This window comes from Phyllobates terribilis, unplaced genomic scaffold (assembly GCF_046119375.1).
Source record: "Phyllobates terribilis strain yellow unplaced genomic scaffold, ASM4611937v1 Scaffold_3__8_contigs__length_932513732, whole genome shotgun sequence".
Classification (NCBI taxonomy): Eukaryota; Metazoa; Chordata; class Amphibia; order Anura; family Dendrobatidae; genus Phyllobates; species Phyllobates terribilis.
The window spans coordinates 108,088,872-108,114,202 of NW_027362763.1; the positions used below are offsets into that span (position 1 = coordinate 108,088,872).

The following is a 25,331-nucleotide window of genomic DNA, read 5'->3' on the forward strand; positions in this document are numbered from 1 at the left end:
ACTTTCTCCCATCTCCCTACTGCATCTCTCGAGCTCAGCCACAGTGATCTTGGGGTTCTTCTTTACCTCTCTCACTAAGGCTCTTCTCCCACGATTGCTCAGTTTCGCTGCATGGCCAGGTCTAGGAAGACTTCTGGTGGTCCCAAACTTCTTCCATTTAAGGATTCTGGAGGCCACTGTGCTCTTAGGAACCTTGAGTAATGCAGAAATTCTTTTGTAACCTTGGCCAGATCTGTGCCTTGCCACAATTCTGTTTCTGAGCTCCTTGGGCAGTTCCTTTGAGCTCATGATTCTCATTAGGTCTGACATGCACTGTGAGCTGTGAGGTCTTATATAGACAGGTGTGTGCCTTTCCAAATCAAGTCCTATCAGTTTAATTAAACACAGCTGGACTCCAATGAAGGAGTAGAACCATCTCAAGGAGGATCACAAGGAAATGGACAGCATGTGACATAAATCTGAGTGTCTGAGCTAAGGGTCTGAATACTTATGACCATGTGATATTTCAGTTCTTCTTTTGTAATAAATTTTCAAAAATTTCTACATTTCTGTTTTTTTTCAGTTAAGATGGGGTGCAGAGTGTACTTTAATGAAAAAAAAATGAATTTTTTTGAATTTACCAAGTGGCTGCAATGAAACAAAGAGTGAAAAAATTTAAAGGGGTCCGAATACTTTCCGTACCCACTGTAGCTAAAGAGATTGCAGAAATGGCAGTGGCACCCAGAATGTGGTGTTGGAGGGCACGCTAAAGAACACAAAACTATTGTCACGGTTTCATCACTGATTGTGGCCTAGGGAGGCTGTCAGTGATAACTCAGCTGCCCTATGGGATCTGTGGTGTGCTGGACTGTTGGTTTTGTGAGTGACAGCCCAATCATCCAATCTGATCCTGTGGAGTGCTGGGCTGTCAGCATTTTGACTGACAGCCCTACTGCTCAACCTGGTCTAGCCTGCGGGCATTTTCCCATGGTCAAATGATTTGCAAGGTATTTAGCTGGTTGCTGTGTGCAGCAGATTGTCAGTTGTAAGTTTGCTGTTGTAAGGTGTGTATGCTTGCTTTGTGCCTGACTTCTGATCTTGTGGATGACCTTGATTTGTTGTGACTATTCATGTGCATTATCCCTTCTGCTTTTGACACTCTATGACTTCAGGTATCTGACCCCAGACTTGGCCTCTGACTATCCGTGTGTTGTACTAAATGGTTTTGTCATACCCTCCTGGCCTTTGACCCCACACTGTTACTTGACCACTCCTTTGTCTCACCCCTCTGTACTACGAGCCCTCCTGGTACCTGACCTCTGACCTCTTGACTACCCTGTCTCACGACCTGCCCAGTGTCACAACTATTATAAATTGCACATGACAGGTGGTGTTGCAGATTGGGACCTTCAACTATGTCAATAAATGGAGGTCTAAGATTTGGGATCAATAATAAGGTGGTAATAAAGCAGAATCGTAACAGGTGTAAATCTCCAGATGCACCAACTGTCACAAGTTTTGCACCCCCCAATGCAATTTAATACCAATTCCTTGTCTTTGTTGGTGGTGATGGTTGAGCAACTTATATCCTACCACTTGATGCAGGCATAGGGTGAGGAAACTGCTAGTTTCTTCTAGTTTGGACACTTTGAGTGGTGGGCACCCACCACTTCCTCCCCCATGGTCTTGCTCCAGAAGACTCCAAATTTAATAAGAAGAACATGCCACTTAGTAATTTAAGTGTCTCTAGTAAGTGGCGTGCATCTCCATGCACGGTATGGAGTACATTTCTGGTGTATAAAGCTACAGCATTTTTTGTTAATTTAACAGGTGGTGGGAGTGACCACATCTTGCCCTGGCTCCACCCCAGCTCTATCCATTTAGGCAGAACTTAGTCAAACTGTTAAAAAATTGAGAAGTTGCAAAATGTTACGACGACTTTTCAAAGAATTTTTTTATGGCATAACAGCTTTGATGAATCAGCCCCTATGTTCTATACACACAAATCAGACTCCGCATGCATTTTGTCAGTCATTCACTTGTCTCAGAGTGAGGGGCTATGCTCCTTTATTTCCTGGAGACAGTAGAATTGTATCACATTTTTCTGTTTAGAAGCCATAAAGTAGTACACATATTGCGAGGGAAAAAATGAGAAAAAAAAACATTGTGTCAAGGATGAGATGGTGTATAAAAGCAACAAACATTTATTAACGTGATTCAAAATCGAACAGATTTCTTCCTCAGGCTGTCATACAAAGAAGAATATAAAACAACTCCAAAAGGAAGCCATAATCCAAAGAAATGACACGTCCCACCCACTGGTATCAAAACCTGGATACGCAATAGAACAACACATAAATAATTTATAATCACAATGTAAATAGAGACATAAAAATCATATATGATATTAAATCAATGTTAATCATTTCTAACAAGGCTTGAGAAAGGTCCCCACCGTGGACCGAAACGTCGCCATATGGGCCATTAAATCAACTGTTTTCACTGAATTGGAGTGCTGCTTCCATAATTTTTGGATGTATTGTGGACTGGTATGTGTCTGGGGAGCTTTGCAGCAAATCTTTTTGCTGGTGCAGTTCATTATCTTCTTTTTCTATATATACACATATATATATATATATATATATATATATATATATATACAGTACAGACCAAAAGTTTGGACACACCTTCTCATTTAAAGATTTTTCTGTATTTTCTTGACTATGAAAATTGTACATTCACACTGAAGGCATCAAAACTATGAATTAACACATGTGAAATTATATACTTAACAAAAAAGTGTGAAACAACTGAAAATATGTCTTATATTCTAGGTTCTTCAAAGTAGCCACCTTTTGCTTTGATGACTGCTTTGCACACTCTTGGCATTCTCTTGATGAGTTTCAAGAGGTAGTCACCGGAAATGGTTTTCACTTCACTTCACCCTGTCAGGTTTAATAAGTGGGATTTCTTGCCTTATAAATGAGGTTGGGACCGTCAGTTGTGTTGTGCAGAAGTCTGGTGGATACACAGATGATAGTCTTACTGAATAGACTGTTAGAATTTGTATTATGGCAAGAAAAAAGCAGCTAAGTAAAGAAAAACGAGTGGCCATCATTACTTTAAGAAATGAAGGTCAGTCAGTGCGAAAAATTGGGAAAACTTTGAAAGTGTCCCCAAGTGCAGTTGCAAAAAACATCAAGCGCTACAAAGAAACCGCCCCAGGAAAGGAAGACCAAGAGTCACCTCTGCTTCTGAGGATAAGTTTATCCGAGTCACCAGCCTCAGAAATCGCAGGTTAACAGCAGCTCAGATTAGAGACCAGGTCAATGCCACACAGAGTTCTAGCAGCAGACACATCTCTACAACAACTGTTAAGAGGAGACTTTGTGCAGCAGGCCTTCATGGTAAAATAGCTGCTAGGAAACCACTGCTAAGGACAGGCAACAAGCAGAAGAGACTTGTTTGGGCTAAAGAACACAAGGAATGGACATTAGACCAGTGGAAATCTGTGTTTTGGTCTGATGAGTCCAAATTTGAGATCTTTGGTTCCAACCACAGTGTCTTTGTGCGACGCAGAAAAGGTGAACGGATGGACTCTACATGCCTGGTTACCACCGTGAAGCATGGAGGAGGAGGTGTGATGGTGTGGGGGTGCTTTGCTGGTGACACTGTTGGGGATTTATTCAAAATTGAAGGCATACTGAACCAGCATGGCTACCACAGCATCTTGCAGCGGCATGCTATTCCATCCTGTTTGCGTTTAGTTGGACCATCATTTATTTTTCAACCGGACAATGACCCCAAACACACCTCCAGGCTGTGTAAGGGCTATTTGACCAAGAAAGAGAGTGATGGGGTGCTACGCCAGATGACCTGACCTCCACAGTCACCAGACCTGAACCCAATCGAGATGGTTTGGGGTGAGCTGGACCGCAGAGTGAAGGCAAAAGGGCCAACAACTGCTAAGCATCTCTGGGAACTCCTTCAAGACCATTTCCGGTGACTACCTCTTGAAGCTCATCAAGAGAATGCCAAGAGTGTGCAAAGCAGTCATCAAAGCAAAAGGTGGCTACTTTGAAGAACCTAGAATATAAGACATATTTTCAGTTGTTTCACACTTTTTTGTTAAGTATATAATTCCACATGTGTTAATTCATGGTTTTGATGCCTTCAGTGAGAATGTACAGTTTTCATAGTCATGAAAATACAGAAAAATCTTTAAATGAGAAGGTGTGTCCAAACTTTTGGTCTGTACTGTATATATATATACTGTATATATATATATATATATATACACAATGGCATGTGAACAAGTTAAATGCCGCCGTCAACCTCTGAAATGGCATTGAACATGTGCTGGGTGGAAGTGCGTCACAAGACCCACCCATTGGTGCCCGTGTCACGTGATTGAGGGGCGCTGGTGGTTTATCATGACAGCCAGGGGGTCTGCAGAAGACCCACATGTCTGTCATTGTAAATCTCCTATGAACACCAGCCCGTGGCCAGCGTTCATAGGAGATCATGATTTATGCTACACATAGCAGAGCTGACGCCCTACTATGTGTAGCACAAGCGTTCAGATGATCACAGCTTCTAGTCTCATAAGGAGACTATTGAAGCAAGTAAAAAGTAAAAAAAATAAAAAAGTTGTAAAAAATATTACAAAAATTAAAGCACCACTTTTTTTTATTGCACCGATGGAGTGGTGCTTTAAATGTAAGTCCCCTGTCCCCTGTCTGAGACTCACCTCCCGTTGCCTTCATCCGTTTCCAACGTCGCTCCAGTTGGACTCCAGCGAAAAGTGACCGGCTCACAGTTCCAGTGTTTGATGTTTCAGTGTTTTCAAGTCTGAGAGCCTCGTTCTGGCCTCGTTCTGGCCTCGTTCTGGCTCTCATAGACTTGTATTGAGAGCGGGTGACAGCTATTGTCACAAGATGGCGCAGGGAGACCGGAGCGGCAACGAAAACACTATGAAGACGCCGGAGTGTGAGTATATGACCAGTGGCAGGGGGCTTAAATTTAAAGCGCCACTCCAGCACTGATTAAAAGAACGACGCTGGAGTGGTGCTAAACATAAGTTCAAATCACCCCCCTTTTGCGCCATTCAAAATAAAACAATAAAATAAAAATACACATGTTTGATATCGCTGAGTTCAGAAACGCCCGATCTATCAAAAAAATATAAGGTAAATTAATCCGATTGGTAAACTGCGTTATGAGAAAAAATATCGAAATATCAGAGTTACGTTTTTTTGGCCACTGCAACATTGCAATAACGGGCGATCAAAACATCATATCTACTCTAAAATTGTATCAATAAAAATGTCAGTTCGAAGTGCAAAAAATAAGCCCTCACCCGGCCCCAGATCCCGAAAAATGGAGACGCTAGGAGTCTCGGAAAATGGTGACTTTTTTTTTCGTTTTCTTACAAATTTCACATTTTTTTCATACCCCATATACAAAAGAACCTATACATGTTTGGTATCTGCGTACTTGAACTGACCTGGGGAATCATACTGGCAAGTCAGTTTTAGCATTTAGTGAATGTGGTAAATAAAAAACCCAAAAAACAATTGTGGAATTGCATTTTTTTGGCAATTTCACTGCACTTGTAATTTTTGTTCCCTTTTTCCAGTACACGATATAGTAAAATCAATTGTGTCATTCAAAAGTACAACTCCAACTCGCCACACAAAATATAAGCCCTCATACGGCTATATTGACGGAAAAATAAAAAAAGTTATGTCTCGGGGGAAAAAGGGGCGGAAAAAACGAAACCACAAAAACTGAAAATCACAGCACGGTGAAGGGTTTAATAAATGTTTGTTGTTTTTCTACACCTTCTCAACCTTGTCTTCATCGTGACAATGTTTTTGTCTCATTTTTTGCCTCTATCGGCTTTAACGGGTGGAGCAATAGTCTATACAAGGAATATCACTTCACTACTACTCTCATCAGAGTTGTGCCTGACCTGTACAACTCTACCAGGTGAGCAGATTCCATCTACTCTTCCCTGATTCTTATCACCAGGACTTTACTATGGTGCGTTCCTATTTTGTATTCTAACAAAGCACACACAACGTGGTACTCTCTAAACAGAAATCACAGGATGGAAGCCTTGGCTTTCAATATCAATGCCCCCGGGAGCTAAAAAATAAATAAAAATAGCTACAAAAATAAAATAAAAAAATAACACACATTATTTCTACCACAGATAAGCATGTAATTCATGGCATTATATTTAACTAAAATAGAAAAAAGCCAGCTCACCGTGTGTGAATCAGGAGAGGACATGGCGACGCGTTTCAAACACAAGACTTTGGCTTTGAAGAAGAATGCCATCTTTTGAACGCGTCGTCATGTGCTTTCCTGCTCCCAACTTTATCCATATGGAATTTTAAAATATTTTGAATTAAAGAGGATTTTTTTATGATTCAACCAGAAGCTGGACTCCTTTCCTTGTTACTAAATTTAAATATACTGTGTGCAGAATTATTAGGCAAGTTGTATTTTAGAGTATTATTTTTATTATTGATCAACAACTATGTTCTCAATCAACCCAAAAGACTCATAAATATCCAGGCTTAATATTTTTGGAAGTTGGAGTGGTTTTTTATTTAGATTTGGCTATCTTAGGAGGATATCTGTTAATGCAGGTAACTATTACTGTGCAGAATTATTAGGCAACTTAATAAAAACCAAATATAATCCCATCTCACTTGTTTATTTTCACCAGGTAAAGCAATATCAGTGCACAAAATTTAGAAATAAACATTTCTAACATGCAAAAACAAAAACCGAAAAAATTAGTGATCAATATAGCCACCTTTCTTTATGATGACACGCAACAGCCTTCCATCCATAGATTCTATCAGTTGCTTGATCTGTTTTCGATCAACATTGCGTGCAGCAGCCACCACAGCCTCCCAGACACTGTTCCAAGAGGTGTACTGTTTTCCCTCCCTGTAGATCTCACATTTTATGATGGACCACAGGTTCTCTATGGGGTTCAGATCAGGTGAACAAGGGGGCCATGTCATTATTTTTTCTTTTCTTAGACCTTTACTGGCCAGCCACGCCGTGGAGTAGTTGGATGCATGTGATGGAGCATTGTCCTGCATGAAAATCATGTTTTTCTTGAACGATACCGACTTCTTCCTGTACCACTGCTTGAAGAAGTTGTCTTCCAGGAACTGGCAGTAGGTCTGGGAGTTGAGCTTCACTCCATCCTCAACCCAAAAAGGTCCCACAAGTTCATCTTTGATGATACCAGCCCATACCAGTAACCCACCTCCACCTTGCTGGCGTCTGAGTCAGAGTGGAGCTCTCTGCCCTTTACTGATCCAGCCTCTGGCCCATCCATCTGGCCCATCAAGAGTCACTCTCATTTCATCAGTCCATAAAACCTTTGAAAAATCAGTCTTAAGATATTTATTGGCCCATTCTTGATGTTTTATCTTATGTTTCTTATTCAAAGGTGGTCATTTTTCAGCCTTTCTTACCTTGGCCATGTCCCTGAGTATAGCACACCTTGTGCTTTTTGATACTCCAGTAACGTTGAAGCTCTGAAATATGGCAAAACTGGTGGCGAATGGCATCTTGGCAGCTTCACGCTTGAATTTCCTCAATTCATGGGCAGTTATTTTGTGCCTTTTTTGGCCAACACGCTTTTTCCGACCCTGTTAGCTATTTGCCACGAAACGCTAGATTGTTCGGTGATCACGCTTCAAAAGTTTGGTAATTTCAAGACTGGTGCATCCCTCTGCAAGACATCTCACAATTTTGGACTTTTCAGAGCCCGTCAAATCTCTCTTCCTTTCCTTTGGCAAAATGGGCCAGAAGTTGCCTAATAATTAAGCACACCTTATATCGGGTGTTGATGTCATTAGTCAACACCCCTCCTCATTACAGAGATGCACATCACCAGATTTACTTAACTGGTAGTTGGCTCTCAAGCCTATGCAGCTTGGAGTAGGACAACATGTATAAAAAGTATCATGTGATCAAAATACTCATTTGCCTAATAATTCTGCACGCGGTGTACATGACAAATTTGAATGGAAAAATTTGAACTTTTTTTATATAAGTGAAAACAATGTATTTTCCTCTCACAAAACATGTCTTTGCTTTTCTTCATATCCTAGAATTTAATCCAGACAGTAGATATTGTGGTGGATAATGTCAATACTTGGAAAAATTCATCAAGCAAAAGTTCTACAGTTCTGGAGTCAGTGGAATCATTTGCGAAGAATCTTCAATTCAATGACACTTTTACCATCAATAATCCAAACATAACCAATGTTCAACTGTTTGGTAAAGTAGTGAACAAAGATAGTGGGTATAATGGGAGTTTTTTGTTGGCCAATCTAAGTAGTAGCGTAACGATTGAAAATGTGCCCTCAGTAGGGAATTCTACCACTGTGGTCTCCATAGCTTACTCTACGATGAAAAAGCTCTTGCCGCAAAACCAAACAAGTAAGGTCAATACCTTGGTCATGTCAACAGTCATAAGTAATCTCTCAAGCAGCAGTATTGATAAAAATCATTTTAACATCACCATGATATTTCGCAAGGATAATACAAGTCTGAAGACAGTAGACTGTGTCTGGTTAGACAGCCAGTCTTGGAACAATACTGGATGCTCAGCTTTGAAGTCTAATGATACGAATGTGGTGAAATGTACATGCAACCACTTGACCTCATTTTCAGCCCTAATGGGAGATGAGCCTTATGAACCTCTGGCTTTAATTACATACATTGGAGTTGGAATATCCATTGCAAGTTTGGTTATCACATTGATCATTGAAGCAGTAGTATGGAGATCAGTCATCAAAAACAAGACCTCTTACATGCGTCACATTTGCCTAGTCAATATTGCCATGACACTTTTAATTGCCGATATTTGGTTTCTGATCGGTGCCGGACTGGAAAAATATCCAAAGTCAGATGCATGCAAAGCTACAGCGTTCTTCAGTTTTTACTTCTACTTGTCCTTGTTCTTCTGGATGTTGGTCCTCGGACTCATTCTCTTTTATCGTTTGATCTACCTCCTGCATGACATGAGTAGACGAATCATGGTGATCATAGCTTTCACCTTAGGATACGGTTGTCCTCTCTTGATTTCCGTTATAACAGTGGCGACTACTGCTCCGAGCGACAGATTCACGAATGATAAATTCTGCTGGTTGTCACGCACATCGGGAGCATTCTTGGCCTTTGTTGTCCCGGCTTTATCCATTGTGTTTATCAACTTTATAATCTTGATTGTGGTTATCGTAAAGTTACTGAGGCCGACAATTGGAGAACGACCTGGGCAAGAAGAAAGGCAAAATTTTGTTATCATTGCTAAAAGTATTGCCGTCTTAACACCACTTCTAGGAACCACTTGGGCACTTGGTGTTGCTTTTGCCTATAACGATCCAAATGCTAAATATCAAAATCAGGTTCTATCGGGGATATTTTCAGCGCTCAACTCTTTTCAGGTAAATTCTATTATTCTAAATTGACATGATCAGGGTTTGTCTTTTCATTTGATCATCGGACAAAAAACCTCACTAAAAACGTGTAATTATTATTATTATTTATTATTATTATAGTGCTATTTATTCTATGATGTTTTACATGTGAATTGTATTACATATGCATTAAAAAGATATAAGAAAAATATCTAAGACCACACATTATCTTTACAGCTGAAGGAGAGGTATGGTGCTCATTTTTGAGGCCCTAGACTAATGTTGGTTGGACCTGCCGATATCGACAGGTTTGGCCAACGGTTTAATGTCTTTGGGGGCACCAGATGACTGATGGTTGGGAGAAATGTCAATCAGTCATCTCCAATTTTGGCCAGTCAATCACATTTTTCTCCCTGAGATAAGCCACCGGCCGACGTGTCATCTGGCAGCTTTCTCATAGAGAACACAGGAGCACTCTGCCGAGCAAGCACTCCTGTGTATGGGAGAGACAGATGGCTGTCGGCCAAGCGATCGGCCAAAACATCGTTTAGCCATCTAATGTGTATGGCCGGTTTTATTCTCCTCTTGTTACCCTTATCTCTCCGGAATAATATACTGATGAACCTTTTGACTGTAAGGGGAAACGCTTCAGGACGATATGCAGGCGATCTTCAATAGATACACTGTACGTTATTTTTTATTTTTTGCATGCATATTTAATATTAGTTGCATGCCTATGCAGCATTAGATAATTTATGGATGCTGTTATTTGCATTGTTTTTTGCACATTTTTTTGCATTAGTCTTTTGTAGCAGCTAACGCACAAGCAGGGGCACTATATCATGTGACTCTATTAGGGTGCCAACCTCCGCGGAAAGGCAGGATCATGTGATAGGGTGTAGTAGGGAAAGTATTTTTCTCTTGTTTGTCATCTGTAGCCCTATCTGTCTAGCAAGTGATGATAATAATAATTTTTCGTAGCATTTACACATTTACTGTCTCGTATGTCATTATTGCTAACTTGGTGAGATTGAGGTTATGTACCTATTAACCTCCATCTTTTGACCTTTTGTCACCCCTCCCCCACTTTCTTTATGCCCTATATATGTTTGGATGTATGTACACCGGAATCTGCCTGTATAGATATTTTTGGTGACTTTATTTGTTCTTTTTTAATATTCTTAATGCATGTCTAATAAAAATTACATGTTTTCTTGGGTTTTTTGTCCGGTGGTTCTAGATTCTTATGGCCGCCTATTGATGTATATTTTTGATTAGTGTGTTTTATATTATCATCAATGTTTTGCATTACATTGTACAACTTTGTAATATATGCCCTCAGAAATGTAACTTGGAAAGACTTCAGCCTACCTGGTGCCCACTCCTTAGATCTCAAAAGCATGTCAGACCCTTATAAATTTAACCCTCGGGCTAGACTCCTAAATAAATGCAGACTCCAGACCAGACCCCTGAAAAAAAATATCAGACTGCAGAGCAGACCCTAAAAAATATACTCTAGTCTCAACCGGACCCTTAAAGTAGTCAGGCCATACCTAAACATTAATACAGAACCCAGAACAGATCACTAAACTTTATACAGTCTGTGTAATTGATCCCTAAAAAAATTCTGATCCTGAGCAGACCCAAAAATTAATACATAACCCAAAATGAACTTTAAAATGAGTTCAAAACTCAAACCCATCCATTACTTACCTCTTCTGGTTCCCCTCCCAAGGTCCTGACTGCATCAAGATGTTCACTGTTGTTGAAGATCTAGTAACTGATGCTGCCATTTAGCTATTAAATTTGATTTGCAAGATCCAATTGAAAAGAAGGAATTTAAAAGAAAAAAAAAAAATACAAAAAAACACTAGTGGGGTTTGAGGGGGTGATAGCAAGTGATTTATGATGGGAAAAAAAATCTTCAACTCATCTAGGGAATTCCTGAAAAAATACAGATTCTACTTCCAAAGACATAAGTTGCATCAGTTCCTTTAAAGACACTGAAAAGAAAGGGGAATACAAGGAGATGCAAGCTCTAAAGCTTACAATTACTATTATTCCAAAAATGGTATAACTCAATGAATGTAATATACAGTAATATATACTGTTCCATAAAGAGCCCATACTTTCAGGGCAATGGAAATCTGATTTATTTTTCAAAAATAATTTCACATAAAGTGAATGCAATGCCAGCCCTACTCATATTTGCCTTTTATTTCAGGGTTTGTTCATTTTGATATCTACAGTCTTTTTGGACCGAAACGTAAGTAGTGACTTTAGTCATACATATCAGACGAGCAAACATCACACAAGCACAGAGCACGTATCAGATAAGAACATGTCACACAAGCACAGTTCACACATCACACACAGACATGTAACAAGCTCAGTACACAATCAGAGAGCGCACATCACATAAGCACAGTGCACACAGCAGACAAGCAAACGTCACAAAATCATATCAGACAAGCACATGTCATACAGGCAGAGAGGACTCAGACACATCACACTAGCACAATGCAGACAAATATAGCACACATAAAGCACACTTCATACTAAAATAGTACACAGATAATTCAAGTACTCAAGCACATGTCACTAGCACCAACCACATATCAGACACGTCAAGCAAGCACTGAACACACGTCAAATAAGCACTGAGCATGCGTCACACAAGCACTGAGCATATGTCACACAAGCACTGAGCATACGTCACACTAGCACTGAGCACACGTCACAAAAGCAGAAAGAATATATCAGACAAACACATCACACAAGCACAGAGCAAACATCAGACAAGCACATGTCACACAAGCACAAAACAGACATGTGACAAGCACATTGCACACAACAGACACATCTGTAAATATCATATGGTGTGTGGAAGTTACCAGTCCAGCATGGTAGTGACAAGGAAAGGAAACTTTGTGACGCCAAGGTGCACTTAAAAAAATCTCTGCTTCCTGGTAGGGTGGTGTAATATGGTGCACTCCAAATAGTACAGAAAACAGGGAGGCCACAGGGGCAGTTGCAAACATTTACTTGTAAGAATACACAGTCATATCCAGCTTAATGGTAATTGAACATAGGTTCCATTCTTATGCAGCAAACAGAGTTACTATCTAGTGAGGTTGTTCTCAGAAAAGGCCCTGGTGTAGTGACTACTCAGCTTCTCTTATCTGCATACACAGTATACACAATCTTTGCCCACACAACTGTCTACAACTGAGACCTTGGCTCCTCATATATGAAAGCTATGGCCGCTCTCCTACTTGCTCCCACATATATAGGAGCTTTGACCGCTCTCCTACCTGCTCCCTTATATATAGGAGCTATGGCCACTCTCCTACCTGCTCCCACATATATAGGAGCTATGGCCGCTCTCCTACCTGCTCCCTCATATATAGGAGCTATGGCCGCTCTCCTACCTGCTCCCTCATATATAGGAGCTAAGGCCGCTCTCCTACCTGCTCCCTCATATATAGGAGGTATGGCCGCTCTCCTACCTGCTCCCTCATATATAGGAGGTATGGCCGCTCTCCTACCTGCTCCCTCATATATAGGAGCTAAGGCCGCTCTCCTACCTGCTTCTTCATATACAGTGGGGAAAAAAAGTATTTAGTCAGCCACCAATTGTGCAAGTTCTCCCACTTAAAAAGATGAGAGAGGCCTGTAATTTACATCATAGTTACACCTCAACTATGAGAGACAAAATGAGAAAACAAATCCTGAAAATCACATTGTCTGATTTTGGAAAGAATTTTTTTTCAAATTTTGGTGGAAAATAAGTATTTGGTCAATTACAAGCAAGCAAGATTTCTGGATCTCACAGACCTGTAACTGCTTCTTTAAGAGGCTCCTCTGTCCTCCACTCATTACCTGTATTACTGCCACCTGTTTGAACTTATTATCAGTATAAAAGACACCTGTACGCGACCTCAAACAGTCACACTCCAAACTCCACTATGGTGAAGACCAAAGAGCTGTCAAAGGACATCAGAAACAAAATTGTAGCCCTGCACCAGGCTGAGAAGACTGAATCTGCAATAGGAAAGCAGCTTGGTGTGAAGAAATCAACTGTGGGAGCAATAATTAGAAAATGGAAGACATACAAGACCACTGATAATCTCCCTCGATCTGGGGCTCCACACAAGATCTCACCCCGTGGGGTCAAAATGATCTCAGGAACGGTGAGCAAAAATCCCAGAACCACACGGGGGACCTAGTGAATGACCTGCAGAGAGCTGGGACTAACGTTACACAGGCTACCATTAGCAACACACTACACCACCAGGGGCTCAGATCCAGCAGTGCCAGACATGTCCCTCTGCTTAAGCCAGTACATGTCCGGGCCCGTCTGAAGTTTGCTAGAGAGCATTTGGATGATCCAGTAGAGTATTGCGAGAATGTCATATGGTCAGATGAAACCAAAGTAGAACTGTTTGGTAGAAACACAACTCGGCGTATTTGGAGAAGAAAGAATGCTGAGTTGCATCCAAAGAACACCATACCTACTGTGAAGCATGGGGGTGGCAACATCATTCTTTGGGGCTGTTTCTCTGCCAAGGGACCAGGACGACTGATCCGTGTACATGAAAGAATGAATGGGGCCATGTATCTTGAGATTTTGAGTGCAAACCTCCTTCCATCAGCAAGGGCATTGAAGATTAAACGTGGCTGGGTCTTTCAGCTTGACAATGATCCCAAGCACACCACCAGGGCAACGAAGGAGTGACTTCGTAAGAAGCATTTCAAGGTCCTGGAGTGGTCTAGCCAGTCTCCAGATCTAAACCCTATAGAAAACCTTTGGAGGGAGTTGAAAGTCCGTGTTACCCAGTGGCAGCCCCAAAACATCACTGCTCTAGAGGAGATCTGCATGGAGGAATGGGCCAACATACCAGCAACAGTGTGTGCCAACCTTGTGAAGACTTACAGAAAACGTTTGACCTCTGTCATTGATATATAACAAAGTATTGAGATGAACTTTTTTAATTGACCAAATACTTATTTTCCACCAAAATTTGAAAAAAAAATATTTCCAAATCGGACAATGTGATTTTCAGGATGTTTTCTCATTTTGTCTCTCATAGTTGAGGTCTACCTATGATGTCAATTACAGGCCTCTCTCATCTTTATAAGTGGGAGAACTTGCACAATTGGTGGCTGACTAAATACTTTTTTCCCCACTGTATGGGAGCTATGTCCACTCTCCTACCTGCTTTCTCAGCTTCTCTAACGCAACTCCCTGTATAATTTCCTTCTCTTACCTTCTAGACCCAAAACCAGGTCATGTGGTTTAACCACATAACCTATTTCCACATATGGAAAGCAGAGCTGCTTCATTAACTCTTAACTACCATCTAATGACAGAACATAAATACATCACTATGTACATTACCTGCAAAGGGAAATATTAACACAGCGCAAACATAACAAGGTGACTGACAGCTCTGCTACATCTTAAAGGCACATACACTACAACTCTGGGGCATCACACATCCACCAAAGTCGGGATACACAATCACAGAGCAAACATCAGACAATCGCAAAGACACAGCATGTGCACAATTATCACTGCTCACATCACATTTCACACTTCAGTCAGTAGAGCATCAGTCACATTGTTATGAATACTTCCTGCATCCTGTATTGAATAGTGGGCAACCTCTTTAAGCTCCTGAGTCCATAGTCTATCTATTGCACTGGTTGAGGTCCAGGTACCACTATTTTTTTTACCTGTAAAAATGTAGTTGTAAAGGATCATCCTTCCCTCGGACCCAGTGCAGCTGTACAGGCTACATGTCGACCCATCAGATAGATAATTCATTTTGACTGCACGATTCCTTTCTCAGCCACCATTCTTCAGAATCTTGATTATATGTCTCCTCCTCTTTGGGATATGTATACAGATTTGTGATTGCAAAAATGTTGTAGTGTCCGTGAAGCCAATAATATCCACATTTCATTATTTCTAGGTAAGAAAAGCAGTTAGAAGCAGCATTTCCACATCATACTGGAGCACGCTCCGGACTAAAGTACAGGTGAGCCAATAGTATCACAAAGACAGAATTGCTTAAAGGGTTTATTTTTCCCATTACCCGATCAGTATGAGATCAGTTATCAATTCTTAGATCCTGGCTATCTCTTTAAATGGCAGGGTGTAAAGCAGTTGTCTTGTAAAGACCAGACCAGTCTATATGTCCAATTAAAGAGTATGGACGTCATATTGTAGTTTGGGGGGCTGATTTGCTCAGGACCACTCACTATGTGCCAGAGTGCACGGCATGAAACATAACCCTTTAAGTCCATTGCTACAATACTATCACATCAGAAAACAAAATGTCAAAAATTGTAGCAACGGCGCTACCTAAATTGGATCCATTACCTCCCTCCCCTGACATATCAGTTTCAGTAAATACTTGTATTTCCCATTAAATAAAAATAATTATTTCCCATTAAATGAGAAAAATCATCTTTTTAGTTTGTGATGTGCCATACCTCTTGTCATTTCTTTTAGCTATTTAGAGATAAATTGACAACTGGGAGTTACCATTCCCCTCCTCAAAGAGGCGTGTCTCTACACAGTCTGAAGCTATCACCACTGATTGGTCAGGTCAGGGTGCCAGTGTTCAGAGACACATCCCCTACTAGTAACACCCCTTTGTCAATTTATTCAGAAATAACTTTCCAGGAACTATAATGGAGGAATGCCACAATGGAGAATTCTAAGAACAGATGATCCAGAATTGGTAAATCACGGGAAATACCAGTACATACTAAAACCGACATATCTGGAGAGCTGATTGATAGGGTTATGCCTGCTGAGATTCCTTTTGACCAGCTGATAACGCCAAGGAAAACTGTGGTTATGCATTTATTTATTTAGTAAATATAAGTTTTCACCTATCCTATAACTTCTTGATGGCTTGGTGTTGGGACCCCCAGTTTTCCTGAAAAAGGGGCTCTGGAACCCAGGAACCAGGCTATGCAGATCCCCATCTTGTTTGCAGTGAAGATGTGCATGTTTGACCTCCAGTCCATTTCTTATCCTTGGGACTGTTGGACAATGCATAGCCCCATTCTCCGGACTGTTTGGGGTCCCAGCGGTTGTACCCCCAATGATCAGTAAGTTATCCCCTATACACCGTATAGTGGATACTAACAATCTTTTAGCGCCATGTTAAGTCCTCCTGAGCGAGCAGAAGCTGCTCCTTCCTGGATCTTCTGCCCATATGGCTTAAGACTGAGAACATATGGGCAGGCGAATCATACCCACTAACAACTGATTGGACAAAAGTAACATATTTACTACTTCCTTTCTTTCGTATAGACGTCGTCCTCGAATTCAACTGCATTTTCAAAGCCAAACAAGAAAAACATCTTTGTCAAAAAAGGTTAGTAATAAAAATGAATCACATGTCATATCCTCAAGGATGCCATTGGGGGGCATGTCTGTAAACTACAGGTACTCAGTTTTCCAACTTTCCTAAATGCCCACTGTGTTATCTACTATATATACAATACCCCTAAATATATACAAATCTCAGCCCTTATTGCCATCGGCAGGATGGAGAGGGAGGCATTTTTAATTTTTTGGATTTCGATTTTTTTCCTCCTCGCCTTTCAAGAATGATGTCTTTTTTAAATTTTTCCCTCAAGATACAAGGGCTTATTTTTTTGCTCAACGAGTTTGCAATGACATTGTCATGGGTTTACCACGACAGAGAGGAGCCAGATGACCGGAGCATCTGATTCCTCCCACTCCTGCACTCATTAGAAGCATTTCACCTTCCTATTAAAAGGTTCAGATTTATTTTAGCAGTGCAGGAGTTAATTTGTTTAGCTGAGAGCTCTTGGAAGCTTCCTTGCCTTGATGCTTAGCTGTTCACTGTTGGACACTCCCCTCTCCAATATATTTTGGGCTCTGGCAAGCAGTCATTGCCAGAGCTAGCGTCATGCTGAATGGTTTCAGGAGTTTGGTGGAGAGTTGTTGTTTGAGAAGGCATTTGGTGGATTTATCTAAAACTTTTGCTTGGTTTTGGTTGTGTTAATCCTCTCCTCCTAATTTGTTTTTTCCCCATCCTACACTCCCGGGTGTTTTCCTCTGTTGTTTGTGTGAGTATATTTGTACTAGCTATTGAACCCGTTCTACGCCCGGGTGGCGAGCATTTTTATTGGTACATGGTCTCCCATGCTGGTATGTACTGCCCCCATCCTGTCCCCACCATCCAATCCCGGTATGCTTGGCTCCCCTCATCCCCGACCCCGATATTCGTGGCTCCCCTCATCCCCGATCCCGGTATGCGTGGCTCCCCTCATCCCCGATCCCGGTATGCGTGGCTCCCCTCATCCCCGATCCCGGTATGCATGGCTCCCCTCATCCCCCATCCCGGTATGCGTGGCTCCCCTCATCCCCAATCCCGGTATGCGTGGCTCCCCTCATCCCCAATCCCGGTATGCGTGGCTCCCCTCATCCCCAATCCCGGTATGCGTGGCTCCCCTCATCCCCAATCCCGGTATGCGTGGCTCCCCTCATCCCAATTTCTGGTATGCGTGGCTCCCCTCATCCCCATTTCCAGTATGCGTGGCTCCCCTCATCCCCAATCCCGGTATGCGTGGCTCCCCTCATCCCCAATCCCGGTATGCGTGGCTCCCCTCATCCCCAATCCCGGTATGCGTGGCTCCCCTCATCCCCAATCCTGGTATACGTGGCACCCCTCATCCCTATCCTGGTGTGTATGGTATCCCTCATCCTGGTATGCATGGCACCCTATCCCTCACTCCCAATCCCGGTATGCGTGGCACCCCTCACCCCCAATCCCGGTATGCGTGGCACCCCTCACCCCCCAAATCCTGGTATGTGTGGCACCCCTCACCCCCCAATCTTGGTATGTGTGGCCTCCTCAACCCCCAATCCTGGTATGTGTGGCCTCCTCAATCCCCCAATCCTGGTATGTGTGGCCACCTCAACCCCCCAATCCTGGTATGTGTGGCCTTTTCAAACCCCAAATCCTGGTATGTGTGGCCTCCTCAATCCCCAAATCCTGGTATGTGTAGCCTCCTCAACCCCACAATCCTGGTATGTGTGGCCTCCTCAACCCCCCAATCCTGGTATGTGTGGCCTCCTCAATCCCCAAATCCTGGTATGTGTGGCCTCCTCAATCCCCAAATCCTGGTATGTGTGGCCTCCTCAATTCCCCATTCCTGGTATGTGTGGCCTCCTCAATATAAGTATCCTGGTATGTGTGGCCTCCTCAATCCCCTAATCCCTGGTATGTGTGGCCTCCTCAATCCCCCATTCCTGGTATGTGTGGCCTCCTCAATCCAAGAATCCTGGTATGTGTGGCCTCCTCAATCCCCCATTCCTGGTATGTGTGGCCTCCTCATTCCCCCATTCCTGGTATGTGTGGCCTCCTCAATCCAAGTATCCTGGTATGTGTGGCCTCCTCAATCCCCTAATCCCTGGTATGTGTGGCCTCCTCAATACCCCATTCCTGGTATGTGTGGCCTCCTCAATCCCCCATTCCTGGTATGTGTGGCCTCCTCAATCCCCCATTCCTGGTATGTGTGGCCTCCTCAATCCAAGTATCCTGGTATGTGTGGCCTCCTCAATCCCCCATTCCTGGTATGTGTGGCCTCCTCAATCCAAGTATCCTGGTATGTGTGGCCTCCTCAATCCCCCATTCCTGGTATGTGTGGCTCCTCAATCCAAGTATCCTGGTATGTGTGGCCTCCTCAATCACCTAATCCCTGGTATGTGTGGCCTCCTCAATCCAAGTATCCTGGTATGTGTGGCCTCCTCAATCCCCCATTCCTGGTATGTGTGGCCTCCTCAATCCAAGTATCCTGGTATGTGTGGCCTCCTCAATCCCCCATTCCTGGTATGTGTGGCTCCTCAATCCAAGTATCCTGGTATGTGTGGCCTCCTCAATCCCCTAATCCCTGGTATGTGTGGCCTCCTCAATTCCCCAAACCTGGTATGTGTGGCCTCCTCAATCCCCCAATCCTGGTATGTGTGGCCTCCTCAACCCCCCAATCCTGGTATGTGTGGCCTTTTCAAACCCCAAATCCTGGTATGTGTGGCCTCCTCAATCCCCAAATCCTGGTATGTGTGGCCTCCTCAACCCCACAATCCTAGTATGTGTGGCCTCCTCAACCCCCCAATCCTGGTATGTGTGGCCTCCTCAATCCCCAAATCCTGGTATGTGTGGCCTCCTCAATCCCCAAATCCTGGTATGTGTGGCCTCCTCAATCCCCCATTCCTGGTATGTGTGGCCTCCTCAATCCCCAAATCCTGGTATGTGTGGCCTCCTCAATCCCCAAATCCTGGTATGTGTGGCCTCCTCAATTCCCCATTCCTGGTATGTGTGGCCTCCTCAATCTAAGTATCCTGGTATGTGTGGCCTCCTCAATCCCCTAATCCCTGGTATGTGTGGCCTCCTCAATCCCCCATTCCTGGTATGTGTGGCCTCCTCTATCCAAGTATCCTGGTATGTGTGGCCTCCTCAATCCCCCATTCCTGGTATGTGTGGCCTCCTCAATCCCCCATTCCTGGTATGTGTGGCCTCCTCAATCCAAGTATCCTGGTATGTGTGGCCTCCTCAATCCCCTAATCCCTGGTATGTGTGGCCTCCTCAATCCCCCATTCCTGGTATGTGTGGCCTCCTCAATCCAAGTATCCTGGTATGTGTGGCCTCCTCAATCCCCTAATCCCTGGTATGTGTGGCCTCCTCAATTCCCCATTCCTGGTATGTGTGGCCTCCTCAATCCCCCATTCCTGGTATGTGTGGCCTCCTCAATCCAAGTATCCTGGTATGTGTGGCCTACTCAATCCCCTAATCCCTGTTATGTGTGGCCTCCTCAATTCCCCAATCCTGGTATGTGTGGCCTCCTCAATCCCCCAATCCTGGTATGTGTGGCCTCCTCAACCCCCCAATCCTGGTATGTGTGGCCTTTTCAAACCCCAAATCCTGGTATGTGTGGCCTCCTCAATCCCCAAATCCTGGTATGTGTGGCCTCCTCAACCCCACAATCCTGGTATGTGTGGCCTCCTCAACCCCCCAATCCTGGTATGTGTGGCCTCCTCAATCCAAAATCCTGGTATGTGTGGCCTCCTCAATCCCCAAATCCTGGTATGTGTGGCCTCCTCAATCCCCAAATCCTGGTATGTGTGGCCTCCTCAATCCCCAAATCCTGGTATGTGTGGCCTCCTCAATCCCCAAATCCTGGTATGTGTGGCCTCCTCAATTCCCCATTCCTGGTATGTGTGGCCTCCTCAATCTAAGTATCCTGGTATGTGTGGCCTCCTCAATCCCCTAGTCCCTGGTATGTGTGGCCTCCTCAATCCCACATTCCTGGTATGTGTGGCCTCCTCAATCCCCCATTCCTGGTATGTGTGGCCTCCTCAATCCCCCATTCCTGGTATGTGTGGCCTCCTCAATCCCCCATTCCTGGTATGTGTGGCCTCCTCAATCCAAGTATCCTGGTATGTGTGGCCTCCTCAATCCCCTAATCCCTGTTATGTGTGGCCTCCTCAATCCCCCATTCCTGGTATGTGTGGCCTCCTCAATCCCCCATTCCTGGTATGTGTGGCCTCCTCAATCCCCCATTCCTGTTATGTGTGGCCTCCTCAATCTCCCATTCCTGGTATGTGTGGCCTCCTCAATCCCCCATTCCTGGTATGTGTGGCCTCCTCAATCCCCCATTCCTGGTATGTGTGGCCTCCTCAATCCAAGTATCCTGGTATGTGTGGCCTCCTCAATCCCCCATTCCTGGTATGTGTGGCCTCTTCAATCCAAGTATCCTGGTATGTGTGGCCTCCTCAATCCCCTAATCCCTGGTATGTGTGGCCTCCTCAATTCCCTATTCCTGGTATGTGTGGCCTCCTCAATCCAAGTATCCTGGTATGTGTGGCCCCCTCATCCCCCAATCACTGCACACATAAAACAATAAACACTTATACTCACCTTCCTTCCTCACCTCTGCTCCAGCGCTGAGTCCTGTCTGCAGCAGCTCATGTCGGCATCTGAGCTGCGCGCGCTCTCAGAAGCCGAGGTGAGCTGCTGCCGACACATTCACTCCTCTCCACGCCGGGACTATGGGCGTGGAGAAGCTTGAATATGCTTTCTCTTTAGCGGTGGCCACTGACAGCAGGAGCCGGGGCTCAGCGTTCCTCCGTGCCTGCTACTAAAGAGAATGAATATTCCATCTTCTCCACGCCCATGGGAGTGGAGAAGAGGGAATATTCATGTCCCTTTAGCAGCGGGCACACGTGATAGCTGCAGCAGCGGCTACAGTGTGTGCTCCGCTCCTCCACTGCCGCAACCCGTTCCTCTGCCGCCGCAACCTCCTACTCACCTATCCTCCTCGTTCCCACGCTGTTTGGTGCCCTCACGGGCCCCCTCCAGCCTCGGGCCCCATAGCAGTGGCGTGGTCTGCCGCCATTGGCGGTACGCCACTGTCTTACCTGTAACGTCTGGATGCGATCTTCTGTCTGGAGCCAGACTGCGCGTCACGCATGCGCAGTCTATCGAGGCTTCGGACAGAGACCCGCATCTCCCGTTATATTATAGATGATTGGTATTTTTCTTTATCCCTGTCTGTATTACCTTGTTAGGCTACGGCCTCACTATCAGTATTTGGTCAGTATTTTTCCTCAGTATTTGTAAGTCAAAACCAGGTGAGGAACAGTCAGAGAAAAGGTATAATAGAATCAAGTGCACCAATTCTGCATTTATCACCCACTCCTGGTTTTGACTTACAAATACTGAGATAAAATACTGATAGTGGGGCCATAGCCTTAGTCTGGTTGGTATATTGCGATACACTACTACTCACCTCTTCCCTGGGTGGGGGCAGGGAATAGCCTGAGGGCGGATTTAGGAGTTCAGACAAGGTACGTGGCCCTGGCATCTTCACCTTCAGAAGTAATCCGGGTCAACAGGGCCAGCTAGGGACGCCCCTAGCATTAGGGGCAGGAAGGAGCCCCTGGTCCCTTGATACCCGACAACAGAGTCATGATAGACATCTTTCATTCTACCGTATAATGCACTGAAAAAATGGGGAAACATTTTGATAAATGTTCAAATAAACTGAATATTTGTTAAAAAGTTATTGAAAAAAAAGAATTTCACGTATCAGATTTAAAGAGAAAGCATTAGATTTAAAGGGAAGTACATAATGTATTTGTTTTTGCTTTTACACATACTCAATTTTACAAAATAAAATATAGATCTGGAAAAACACATCTAACAGCGTCCAGAATGCCGTCAATGCGGCTGCACCTCACCCCTGTTCTGCCTCAGGCTTAATCTCCATTCCACACTTACCCAGAAAATACACTGGTCACATTTCTGGAATTTCCACTAAGCCTTGACCACAGAATCGCGCACTACCTGAGACTGTTGGAGATTCATGTTGTGATTATTTATTACGTTGTTATAGAAAACAATGGTCGGTACTAATGTGCGAGCCTTTCTGCTATAGAAGGCGTATATGACATTATTTGCAATGATTTTGCTTTCATTTTTTTGGGTTTTGATTTTATGACCTTTTTGTCCTTTAACAGTTTATTTTTTTCCTTTTACAGGAGGCTATGATTTATACTCGGCACACTCTTCATCCAATGACGCTTCAACAAACTCGTATTCTGTGCTTTCTTAGGACAGATGGACCCCGATTTATTCTTTGCGGGGTTTTTTAAGTCAATTTTACTTTTTGCACTGTTGGATTTTGCACCAAGTTAAGTAAAATGTGAGCGCAATGTTTGATGAATTGGCGCAAACTCGAAAAGGTTAATTTTTTTTTTCTGCTCCTTTGCACCTTTTTTTGAATGAAAAGTCGCGTAATTCTTTCAATATGCTTTAAAATAAGCTTAAAAATGTCGGAATTTAGTCTTCACGGCGCAAAACAAATTAGACAGATTTTGTACTCCACTAGAGTACTAGGTTACAATTACATAAAAATTTTTGCGACATTTCAAAAGGTCACAAAATGTGCGTTAGTCTTACTGCCGAACAAAACAAAAAAAAGAAACATACAAAACCAGGTAAAGTTATTAAAAAAAAGTCACAAAAACTCAAGCATAACTCATACATACGATCCGGTCTCGGGTCAGAAACCGGTGAATCCCCGCAGTACGTGCGCTGGGGGGATTTATAAGTCTGCATTGTCACAGAGTGACTGCAGACTTATCAATTTGGACGGACAACCCCTTTAATTGGTCTTTTGCAATCTGCATAGACGGGGAGGCCTTGCTATAAGGACAGACCTGTCAGGTCAACCAATGTCATGCAACATGAAGATCATGATGTCACATAGTGACATCACATCTAATGATTGTCGCTTTGGATTCAGTTTGCACGCAATACCCTATAGGCTTTATTGACCCTGTAGACTTTAAGCCGCTCCAGACTGCAACATGTCTGCCATGTATGATGCCAAATTGCAGCTCTAAATAAATGTGCAATAGCAAGTCACGCATGTTACTGTGTTGGCCTAGCCTTAAAGGGAATGTTCACCCTTTAAAACGTATCATTATTATAAATGATGAATAATTCCTTAATATATCTATATGGTTGCTAGAGCTCTTTTTTCTAGAATAGGGCTCCAAATCTACTACATAGATCACTGTTTCCCTAACTCCAGTCCTCAAGGCTTCCCAACCTATCATGCTTTCAGGATTTCCTTAATATTGCACACGTGAGAGAACCTGCGGCAATTTCTGATGCTTTGAAAATAATTCCATCACCTGCACAATACAAAGGAAATCCTGAAAATATGATCTGTTGGGAACCGTGAAGACTGGAGTTTTGGGGAACACTGGCATAGACGAAGAGGTAAATAATAAATGTAGATCAGCCTGTAGGCACCACTAGGGGGAGCTCAGGAGCTTACTGCATACTGTGTTATTATAGAATTCAATGTGTAAACAGTATACAGGAAAACTCTAACCTACCCCAGGGGTGACACAGCGAATTTTATCATTTAACTCTATGTTTTTGTATGGAAAAAATATGAATACATAAAAATGTTTGACCTACAAACAACATGGTGTTATAAGGTGGAAGTTCACTTTAAAGGGGAAGTATTAACAAGAGTTGGCAAGAATCTATACAAGCGATTCAGGATAAGATTCTAGACTGGAAACTTCCTTGAGTTATAGGTTAGTGAGGTATATGCAAAAGAAATGTACACAACTTTAAGTCTATAAGCTCCCTCTAGTGGTGGCTGCAGGTAGTCAGCCTTTTATAAGAGGATGTTTCACTAATTTTTTCATGTGAGCTAGACAAGATGAAGTAATAGTGGCTGCAGAGCAAAATAAAAACTTTTTTTTTTAACATGGAGTGACTGCAGGCTTGTAACCTGAGGCCAGACAACCCCTTGTAAGGGTTGGCAGAGCCTCAACCTATGGACCGTGTTGGGGAAAATACTGTAAATCTGGCTCTGGGTGAATGAGGCACAGATATTGTATTATACAATATGGCTACTTTTTGCTTCATCTTATATGCCAGAAAATAGTGACTAAATCATATGGTGTATATACATAAATATGTACCTGTTTTACTGTTTTTGTAAATAAAGTTTATATTGTTACAAGCAGTTTTTCTCATTTGTATTCTTTTTTATTAGGCTATGTTCACACGTTGCTTTTTTTCTGCAGCCAAAACCTGACCTCTTGATGGTAAAAAAAGCTGCAGACAAAAACACAGGTTTTGCTGTTTTTTTCACTGCTTTTTGTGCTTCATTGTTTTGCTACGTTTTTAAGGATCCCAAAGTTCAGCTTTGGTTCCACCATGCAAACATAAAAAATATATGGTGTTACGCAACCAATGCAAGACATATGTAACACCATAAAACGTTTTTTTGAAAAAAGGGCAATTTGATAAAATT

At 43.0% G+C, this 25,331-nt stretch overlaps 1 protein-coding gene across 1 annotated transcript in view; it reads left to right on the forward strand.

Moving 5' to 3' along the window:
- Positions 1-23,102, forward strand: part of LOC141258482 (adhesion G protein-coupled receptor F5-like) — a 108,481-nt gene extending 85,379 nt beyond the window's left edge. Inside the window, exons 13-17 of the mRNA XM_073673475.1 lie at positions 8,127-9,464; positions 11,662-11,703; positions 15,416-15,481; positions 16,771-16,834; positions 23,029-23,102. Of these exons, the coding sequence (XP_073529576.1) occupies positions 8,127-9,464; positions 11,662-11,703; positions 15,416-15,481; positions 16,771-16,834; positions 23,029-23,102 (1,584 nt within the window). The remainder of the gene's footprint in view (positions 1-8,126; positions 9,465-11,661; positions 11,704-15,415; positions 15,482-16,770; positions 16,835-23,028) is intronic.
- Positions 23,103-25,331: the final 2,229 nt, after the last annotated feature.